This window comes from Lolium perenne, chromosome 6 (assembly GCF_019359855.2).
Source record: "Lolium perenne isolate Kyuss_39 chromosome 6, Kyuss_2.0, whole genome shotgun sequence".
In the NCBI taxonomy this organism is placed as follows: domain Eukaryota; kingdom Viridiplantae; phylum Streptophyta; class Magnoliopsida; order Poales; family Poaceae; genus Lolium; species Lolium perenne.
Genome location: NC_067249.2, coordinates 243953747 through 243964181, shown reverse-complemented (window position 1 = coordinate 243964181; position 10435 = coordinate 243953747). Strand labels below are relative to the sequence as shown.

The window sequence follows — 10435 nt, the reverse complement described above, 5'->3', positions numbered from 1 at the left end:
GGTGAAGCGGGGCGGCTGCTGTGCCAGAGGCGGGACCTCGGGGGCGCCCTCCTGGCGGCCCGGGTTGAAGGACGTGCTCGCGGCAAAGGGGGCCGCAAACCCGCCAGGACCGCCAAAGGGGTGGGCGGGCTGCTGAACCGTCGTTCGTGCCGCAGTTTGAGTGTAGACGGGCGACGCGTCGATCCATGTGGGAATTGGCGAAGGCGATGGCGGCCACCACGCGGGGCGCCCGTTGCTGGCGGCGGAGGCGGGGGGTAGGGCCGGCGGCGGGCGGCGGCCGGTGGGGCCGGCGGATGCTGGCCGACCTTGATCTCCGCGAGCTCGAAACGGATGGCGCGGAGGCGTCGGCGAGGTCCGCCAAAGTAGCGGGCAGGAGGTCGAGGCCCGTGGGGCGGCGGCGGCCTGGTCTCCGTTGGCGGCGGCGGCGGCTCCCTGCAGCGCGTGGGCGCCGGTCATGGCGGCGGCGGTGGCGGTGGTGGTGTTGGTGGCGGCGGCGGACGTGGCGGTGATGGGGTCGACAGGGTGCTATTGGAGCCCATGAGACCTAGGCAATCGGATACCAAAGTGGTAGGGCTAGGGTTCTACCGGGTCTAGGGCGGAGATTGTAAGGGTGGAAGTGAGAGCGGAGAGGCTGGAGAGCTCGGCGCCGGCGGCTGGACGCCGTCGCGGAGGAAGGAGGCGTCGGCTAGGGTTGGTGCGGCGGGGCACAGGGGTCTCCCGTCTCCCTTCAGGAGACGAGACAGTAATGATACTGAATATTGTCTGATTAATCTCGAAGGGATACAAGTGTTTATATAGGAGGACGGCCTCCTCTAAACCCTAATTTACTTGGGCTAAGCCCCTAATTTACTTGGACTAAGCCCATAACTAGCCACTAGTGGGCTTCCTGCGTGTATAGGTCAAACCGACCATAACAGCTCTGAACAGAATGCAATAGCTCAGTGCATGATTGAGGAGCAACACAAATCATACTGAACAATAATGCAGATTGACGCAGGTTTCCTCCTAGTATGTTATGCTCTGTAATCTTGGTGTGGCACAAGCTGTAGAATCAAGATGGATAGCCTTATCACTAGACATGAAACTGTACTCAAATGAGCTCCAGAGAGAACAGAGAAAAGAAGAGTCAGACATGCATAACAGTCAAGGCCAGGGACTAAGAATCTCATAATGTTCTAAGACATCAAGTATACAACCATAAACTCCATGGAGCAGAGCAACCTAAACAGCACACACCATTAATAAGTTATAATCATATAAGTCAAGGAAGAAAAAGATGTCAGTTCGGTGTCAGTAGTCACCTTTTCTTCAACTGATTTAGCACAAAGCAAATGTGGACTACAACTTGAATTCATGTTTCATAATGAAATTAGAAAACTATGTTGTGATGGCAACATTCAAAAACCCAATTCAAACGATTGCCAGGGGACAATAATTATAAGGACCAAGACTGGTGGCATCACAGAAGTGACGATACATACATATGGGTAAGACCATTTTCCATTCAACGTGAAAATCTTATTCGTAAACTATGTACAATCTGAATAAGGATATCACAGTTCGAGTTTGTTCCCTCTCTTCTCAGGACACAATTGTATGAAAAAAGGATAACTGCGTCCAACTTCGAACCGTGTCTAGTACCGTGCACATCTAACATGCGCCGGATGAAGGCGAGACAAAATTTATTTACATTACAACCCAACAGTTCCCATCTTGAGGAATGGACAGATGCACTATATTTCATATGGCAGTCAAATGGCAGCTGATGACTCCATGACAAAAAAAAACCTGCAAAACAGGAAATGGGAAAATCAGGTTTGCTGGAATCATTTCAAAATTTCCACATTTTATCAAAGGATAAGGGGAAACCTAACACAACTCACATCAAATATGTTATAAAAATTCCCGTGATGGAAGGCCTTCATAAAGTCTCATTTGAACTAGGATAAACCGAGATGCTGCCAAGACACTTGTAACATATATTCCGGGTTTGCCTTCCTCAAGTCAGGGAATCTTTACATGCCCCTTTCAGTGGCTAATAATTTGAGCATTTACTTCACGTTCATTGCTGCGGCCATTTTCCTCAATCTTTGAGATATTTCGGTGAACGATGGTCTCTCAGACGGTTCACCAGCCCAGCTACCTTCCATCAATGATTTCCATTCAGGATCACACCAGGAAGGGATCTGAGGACGTAGAGCATTGTTCACGATGCCCCCTACAGAATGACATGATAATTAACTTCACAGGGTGGTGTTTACCACAAGCATCAAAAGATATCTCCTCTTTGCAACAACTTTGCTATATAAAATACAGCAGATGTAGGGGAAGAGCGCAGTATTATTTTTAACTTCACAGGGTGGTGTTAACCACAAGAATCAAAAAGATATCTTCCTCTTTGCAATAAATTTACTAAATAAAATACAGCGGATGTAGGGGAAGATCACAGTTCTTATTTTGTTTCACAGACTTCCAATTTCATACTGTCATAAGGAAAAACTGAAAGAGGATAAAGGTTCTGAAATTATAGATTCAAGAAGGTGGTTCTTAGATAGTTAAAAATGGATATTTCAACTGCAGTTACCACATCAATTGGGCACAAGCTAAGGAATTACCTACATGGTTACATCTAGTATCTTTAGCTGCATATTTTGAATAATTTAATAATCAGTATGTACATTAATGATTGTAAAACAACCCTGGATTTACCATCTGACCATTTCCATTAACTCAGTCATCAAAGCCTTTCAAAGTTTCCCTCATGAAAGTTTTTTTACAGTTGTATAAGAACATACAAAGAAAATCCAAAATAAAACTTCCAACAAGTATGTTTTCACAGCGCCAGAGGAAGTTATTGTAGCTTATATATATGCACCAAAAAATATATAATTAAACAAGGAGGAAGGTATACTCAGAAATTGAAATAAAGCGATCAACATCACTTTCTATACAAAGTTCTAGGCATTACCAATTATTTCAGCAGCGCGCATATCAGAGTACGGGTCGTCACCAGTAAGTAGCTCCCACATCACAATACCAAATGAGTACACATCAATCTACAGAATAAAGTTTATTAGCCTTTTGTAAGAAGATAAGAATTTATGCATTTTTTACAGAATGAATAATTTGTTAAATATAGAAGGTATTTATAGAACAAGCGATATTACCTTCTCTGACACCATATCGCTTTTCCCACTCAAAAGCTCTGGCGCCATCCATGGTAAGGTTCCTCTAACACCACCAGACACCAAAGTATGCTGCTTCACCTTCGATAGCCCGAGATCACCAATCTGATCCAGAAATATTAAGATAGGATGAAAAGGTCAGGAGCAATAGGAACCCCTGCTACTGATAAAAAAAGAGTGTAGACAAGTAGAGAAGAGACAAGCAAGGAATGGGAGCAAGTGGGCACTAAACCTTGCAGATCGGTCGCTGTGGATCCCTCATGTTTACCAGTAGGTTTTCACACTTGAGATCGAAATGGACGATATTCTTCCCATGCAAATATTCCATGCCAAATGCAGCATCCATGGCCAATATAACTCTTTTGCGGCGATCGATTGTCCTATGCAGTTCCTATATATATTAGAATTCTGATATGGGAGAAATTAGAAAGCAAACTGTTCTTTGATTAAACGAGCAGTACCGGTCTTTTTTCCTCAAGAATTGTTTCAGAGACCCATTGACCATAAACTCAGTAACAGTAGCTAAGCTTCCATCAGGACCATCGCGAACAACACCATAAAATGCAACTACATTGGGATGATGAAGTGAGCTCAGGATCTGAGCTTCTTTCCAGAAATCTGCAATCTGCAAGATCCAATAAATCAGAATTATCAGAATTTGAGGCACTTTCCATTATAGATCACAGAACATCTGTTCATCCTTCTCCTTTTTTTTCATGTACATAAACTTTCTTTGCTTATTAGTTTATATACAACCAATGCTTTTTCCATTATTGTTGTACTTGAAAAACGAAACCTATCCACAGCAACTAATACAAAACAAGAAAGTAGTCCAGTACAATGTATGTGTGAAGGTAGAGGTTACCTAGAACAAGTAAACAGGATTTCGCTACAGTACTAGCCCTAAAGTTGAGAACTGCCAAGGAAATAAAGCATACCAAGCGCTCCCTCTCGGATGGCCTTCCATCAAAGCAACTCGCTTTTATTCTTTTGATGGCAACATCACACCCTCTCCATTTACCATGAAAGACTGCCCCATAAGTACCTGAACCCAGCTCTCTGATTTCCTCCAGATCATCATTTTTTATAGTCTGCATGGTCAACACAAAATATAAATGGGACACAAGCAAAAAAATTAAAAAGTGCCACATATCAAGAGATTAGCAAGATATACCTGTAGTCCTTTAGACAAAGCTTCAGCTTCAGCGGGTGTAGATTCGATCCCGGAACTTTTGTGAGGGTCGCAGCTTCCATGGACATCATTGTCCTGATTTCCCTCAGTATTCTGCAGATCAAAATGATTCGAGTGCAGAGCACTAGTTAGTTTAGTGCTTAATGTGTTTGTTCGGTACTCACTCCGATTCATATTAACTGTCGCTAATATGGATGTATCTAGACACATTTTATTTCTAGATACATCCATATTAGAGATAATTAATATGGATCGGAGGGAGTACTACTTACGGCAGAAGTTACCTCATCAAACTTCTTTTCGTCATTGTCATCAGCACAGACAGGTGAAATAGCACGAGAAGCATCTGGCTGAATCTCTCCTGGCTTCTCGGCATCTTCCAGTGCGGCCTTTTTAACAGAGGCGACAAACTCTGGAAGGAGATTTAATCTGTCCCCCGATATATCCCCACCTTCCTGCAATGCTGTAGCCCTGCCGTCATGTTCTGTAGACTTGCCCTGTTGGACTTCATGTGTAACTTCAACACTGTGGACCAAGGTACTAGGGTCAATGACAGAGTGCGAGTCAGTCACATTTCTAGCATGCCTTTCATCCTGTGGTCCTTCAAATTTGTTTGTTGTGCTAATGTCCAAAATGGACAACTGATCAGTGAGGGGTACTGCAGCAACAGATACTTTACCATCACGTGATGCCGGCATGGGTCCAGCGGATGCTCTTTCAGGAACAATTTCTATCAACGGAGCCCCAGGTTGCTGCTGGGCTGATTCTGGGGCAAAGAACGGCTGAGCATACTGAGTAGTATTTGTATTTGGCCAAGGACCTAGAGAGGAAGAGTTTTCTACAGCAGCAGGAATATCATGTCCAACAATTCTATAAGGTATGCTGCCGTTGGGTAAAGGCCATGGGTTTGGAACTCGATCATATGCAGGCACACCTGGAATCCTTGGACTAACATCACCTGTGTTTCTGACGAAGTTGGAGTTAATACTCCCACCATTTGGGATCGGCAGGTGTGGGGATTCATATGGTGAGGCTGTATGAACAGGGCTGCTTGCCCTCCTTCTGCTTGGTTGAAGTGGTGGCAAATTCTGCTGCATTTGGTAAAAGGTATCTCCACCATATGTTGAAGTATGGCTGTAATGCTGGCCTGTCGATTCTTCAAAACCCGACGTCTGGACATACGAGCCACTACTTACAACTTGTTGATTATGATATGCATCATTGATATGCTCTCCACTGCCATGATAATAGTGGGGACTTTCATGGCTTGAGCGACTGTGGGATGCTGAATGCATTTCATACACTTTGTTTGGTGCAAATGCGGAATTAGCAGAGTTGCTATCAATGTATGGATCCATCACTCTACCATTGCCAGCCAGATTCAACCTTGGATCCTCGTACCGTTGATGGCTTTGGTTGGGATGCGCATGCCAAGCTCTATCATGAGGATGCGATTCATTGTAGAACATGGGAGGGTGACCACCAGCCTGGTCTTTCACATAAACACCATTTTCTAGCCTAACATCTTGGCCTACAACATAATGCTCACCAGGACGAAAATAATCTTGGCGCGGATTAGAAGGGTGAGCAGAATACTCATTTGCCATGCTGGACTGGTCAAAAGTTTGTGTGACTGGCCTCCAACGGGGATCCACATAGCGAGGATCGCCCACTGAACCTTGAACCTTCTGGAACGGCGAACGGGAGTCATATACACTGTTTCCATCCAAGAAAGTGCCAGAGCGGCCCAAGTTCCCGGGGAAGCCAGCATTTTGCTGGCCCAAGTTCCCTGGGAAGCCAGCATTTTGCTGAATTACAGCACCAGGTGGAAGCCAGACCAAGTTATCCACATGTGGCGGTGACTGAGTCTCGTAGTGCCGGTATTTTGGTGAACTCCTCACAAAGTCATCAGGAATCCTCTCATCAAAATCCTCCGCTCCGACCTGAAACCTTGCAGATGACGGTGAAACTGGAAAATCCCTGGGATCATGCACTCCATACTGCTGCCCTGGAGAGACATATGCCGGGCTCCAAGGAGAATCCATCTCCCCATACCTCTGACTCTGTGATGGGCGAGGAACATTCAAATGGTGCAAACTGTCAGGAATTCCCGACTCGTTGCCTCCGATGCCGAAAAGCTGCTCCACCGATACCGGAGAGGAAGGCGACCTCATGTCGCCGAGGCTATTGAGCGCGTCAACATACCTCCTCTCCGTCTCCCGGTCATCTCCGCGGTAGTGCACAGCCGCCGATACAGCATCATCATCCAAGTGCTGCGAGAACAAGAAGACCCTCAGCCGAGTGAACCCCTCCCCGGCAGCGATGAGCTTGTCGTACTCCTCCATCATGTTGACCACATCGTCATCGTTGACGACCGAGACCAGCGCGTCGAGGTCCTCGTCGGGCTGCTGGTACTTGATGATGTCGGCGTCCTCGTAGAGCTCGCGCATCCGCGCGGCCAGGTCGGAGTAGGGTATGTCGCGGGGCAGCATGACGATCCGGGTGTCGCCGCCGACGTAGCGGAGGCGGCCGTCGAGCGGGCGCGGCAGGATGCTGCCCCCGAAGCTGATGAGGAACTTGGCCATGCGCGGTGCCCCGTCGGCCTCGGCGCTGGCCGCGGCCGGGACGGCGGCAGAGGGCGCCATGGGTGCAGAAGAGACTGCGATCAAGTTGGTTTCAGCTGGATCGGCGCCACAACAGCTAAGTACATCAGAGGAATTCCAATCCGCTACCAGCTGCGCTTGAAAGCCTCTTTTCCTGTACACTACCAGCTCCGCTTCTTAGCTCCTTTTTTCCTGCGATTGGATGATACAGAAAAAAGGGATTAGTGACCGAAAATTTGGCACCTTTCATCAGACAAATGAAAGATATGAAGCTGGGGGACAAAATTGCCCGCAGATTTCACCGATAATAGCTGAGATCAGCCCCTACTGTCAAAGCTTATATATTTTGCAAACAGAAAAGAAGAAGGGGCTCGGGGACAATTCCAAGAATGCGTGGAGCAGCGCGAGATCGCACCGTGAACTCCAAATGCTTGGCCCCCTAATTCCCAATTCAAAACAGAACTTTGACACACCAAGCTCCCATGATTCCCCTCGGAGCAGACAAATGAATTTCCCAATGGAAATTCCCCGCGAATCTTGGCCAGAAGAAACAGAAGCGCGTTTGGCCCCGACGCAATCGGGCAGGATAAGAAGGGCCAAACGAAACGAGCGAACGAACTAACTTCCAAAAAAGCAGGAAAAAGAAATCCATGGAGAAAAAAGGAAAAACAAATCAGCAAATCGTTGGTGCGTGCGTGTTGGAGATAGAGAGAGAGGAGTGATGGGATGGTTCTTGTGCCGTACCTGCCTCCGGTACGATTCTCGCCTCCTGCGGTGTGCTGGGTAAGCAAGCAAGCGGGCGGGGCAGCCGACTTGCGGCGGTGCGGTTGCGGTTGCGGCTGGGAGCGGGAAAGGCGACGGTGGGAGGGGCGAAATAGAGGGGGAGATTTGCGGTGGGGGAGGAAGGGGACGGTGGGCGTGGTGTTGGGGTTGGGGAATTGGGGATATTCGGCTCTAGGGATCACGTCGTCACTCACGCCAGAGGGGCCGGGGCCGGGACCATGCCCGCCGCCGCCACCGGTACGGTCGGCGTCGGCGTCGGCGTCAGGTGGGGAAGGGGGCGAGCGGCGCGCGCGCTCGCAGCGTAGTACGTGTGGTGGTGGGATGGTGGGGAATGTGGTTGCGCGGCGGCGCCGGGGCAGCCGGGATGTTGGTTCGATTGGGCTCGGGTTACTTCTTGCTTGTGCGGTGGACGCGCGGCGCGGCGGCACGTGTGGTGTGGCGTCTGTTCCAGATGACGCGATCTCCGTCCCCACGCCCACGGCCTACCCTACTCTGGTTTTTATATAGTAGATAGATAGAAAAATCATCCAGGGATCTTGATCTGCCGGTGCTGGGGCTCGTAGCTACCGCCGGACTTCCGATCCGTCCGTTGCCTGCACGGCAGGGAGTGTCCACGTACACCACGACTCAGACTCACCCACGCACACCCAACTGCACTGTAATGTTAACAGCACCCTCGTCCATCCGTAAGTTAACAGCCCCTACAACCTTAGTCAGCCCCACCCATGTTTTCTTCCTCAACTTGTCAACCCCGCCATTACTCCATTAATAACTCGGTCTTTTCCTTTGAATTTGTTGGTTCTGAAGCAGAGCTTTCTTTTTTTTTTTTTGAAACGGAGGCAAAAGCTTTGCCTTATCTATTAATTAAGAAGAAGGTGCTCAATTTTTAGGAGAAAATTGAGCGAAAACCTACAACAATAGGGTCAAACTCTCACCAAGAGCACACCCACAAGAGAACAACACCAAAAGAAAGCAACCTCTAAACCAACTAGAAACTAGAACCGACAACCCAAATGCACAATGTCGCAAAGAAACCCACTAAAAGGACATGACAACCTAAAAAGAGTCCACCACTTAAACAACTTCTCAAACTTCCCTTGTTTTGGTTCTTCTCCTTATCCTCCTGATAGATACCTTCTTAAGGGATTTCTTCACATTCTTGATCATGTCCTCGGAGGCTTTACCTGCCAAGACGGATGCAATTTCCTTGCCATATCCAGGGCTAGCCGCCTCCAAACTAGCGAGCAAACCACAAACCTCCTTTGCAAAAAGAGCATCTGAGCTGGGAACCAACACCGCTCCATGGTCCAAAGAGGCGAGGGACTGGCAAGGCTCCGACTGCGGTGGAGAGGGTGTCGTGGCCACCTCCAAGTTCTCAAAAGAGCACAACGCCGACGGAAGCAGCACAGGAGAATCCCCACTCAACTCATGTAGCTCTCCCGTGATTTGCAACACCGGAGCCAAGAACTCGGCTTGATTGCATCATGATTCGCGTATATGAGTTGCAAGTTAGGTTTTTCATTTGTTGGCGGAGTTGCAACTGAGATTTTCTGAGCTGCAAGTGGGGATGCAACTAAGGAGATCCCAAGAAAAACTAGTGTATTCGTTTTAGAGAACACATCGACATTATTAACTCGTCACAACAGTATTCCTCAATTGCGATACCTGGGTCAAAAACCCTTCTCACTGCGCGCCCATTTGTTTCTCAATGACCAACTGGACCACACCACCGTAATTACTTTGGCCTGGTCCTCCTATGACCACCAATCTTCGGTAGCCCAAGTTACTGGATGAAGTTTGGGTAGCTTCACATTCAGAATGCCCCTCGCCTCTAACAAACAGATCTCTAGGCAACACCCAAGCTTTATTGATGGGGAGGTAGAGGTGTTATCGTTTGGCCTCATCCACTGGAGCATCACCACACCCACCACTGGAAGTCTCTCTCTAACTTCGATGAAGAAATCACAAATGGAAACATGCCTAACTGATGCATGTAAAATGCATACATGAACTTTGTCCTTTATTAGAATGAATGAATTCCCACATATTCAACATATATGATGATAATACCATATATTACATTGATTTATGGGGATTTACCAATGATCCCCTTTATTTGGTTTATAACTCTGCAGAACATGAATTCCATGTTTTGTGTATTTTTCACTTTCACAGACCTATATGGAGTCAAATTGAACTAGGATTTCTGGAGGGTCATTTTTTCATCGGGAAAAGCAACCTGGGTCCTGGAAGCACACCTAGAGAGTCCTGAGGCCCAAAAGAGGACAAGTGGTGCACCCAGGCAAGGAGAGCGCACCACCCATGCTCTTTTGGCCGTGGATCGTCCAAATCGCTTGATTCTTTCGTTCACCGACATATTCTAACCTTAAAATCACTATATATATGACCCCCAAGGGTTCTTTGGAGGAGAGCACCACAGAAACAACGAAACACGAAAATATAGGCTGCAACAATGAAGATTGGAGGGGGAAACTCTGTTGGATCCACCACTGGAGGAATCTCCACCTTCTCCAACGTCTTCATCACCATCACCATGATCAAGGGGGGGTAGTCCACCTCTGCACTACGGGTTTGTGGCAGTAGCTTGATCTATTTCTCTCTTGTTCCTCATAGTTCTTAGTACCACATGAGCTGTCTAACATGATTATGGT

General features: G+C 47.6%; 1 protein-coding gene across 1 annotated transcript; it reads right to left on the bottom strand.

The window, feature by feature from the left end:
- Positions 1–1482: 1482 nt before the first annotated feature.
- On the bottom strand, positions 1483–8202 carry LOC127305649 (uncharacterized). The gene is made up of 10 exons (XM_051336157.2): positions 7725–8202; positions 4662–7172; positions 4360–4470; positions 4124–4276; positions 3647–3810; positions 3418–3565; positions 3168–3290; positions 2969–3056; positions 1884–2218; positions 1483–1788 (listed from the first exon to the last, which is right to left on the bottom strand). Exons 2-9 carry the CDS (start codon positions 7020–7022, stop codon positions 2052–2054), a joined length of 3315 nt encoding a protein of 1104 aa, XP_051192117.1. The 5' UTR covers positions 7023–7172; positions 7725–8202; the 3' UTR covers positions 1483–1788; positions 1884–2051.
- Between the last annotated feature and the right edge of the window lie 2233 nt (positions 8203–10435).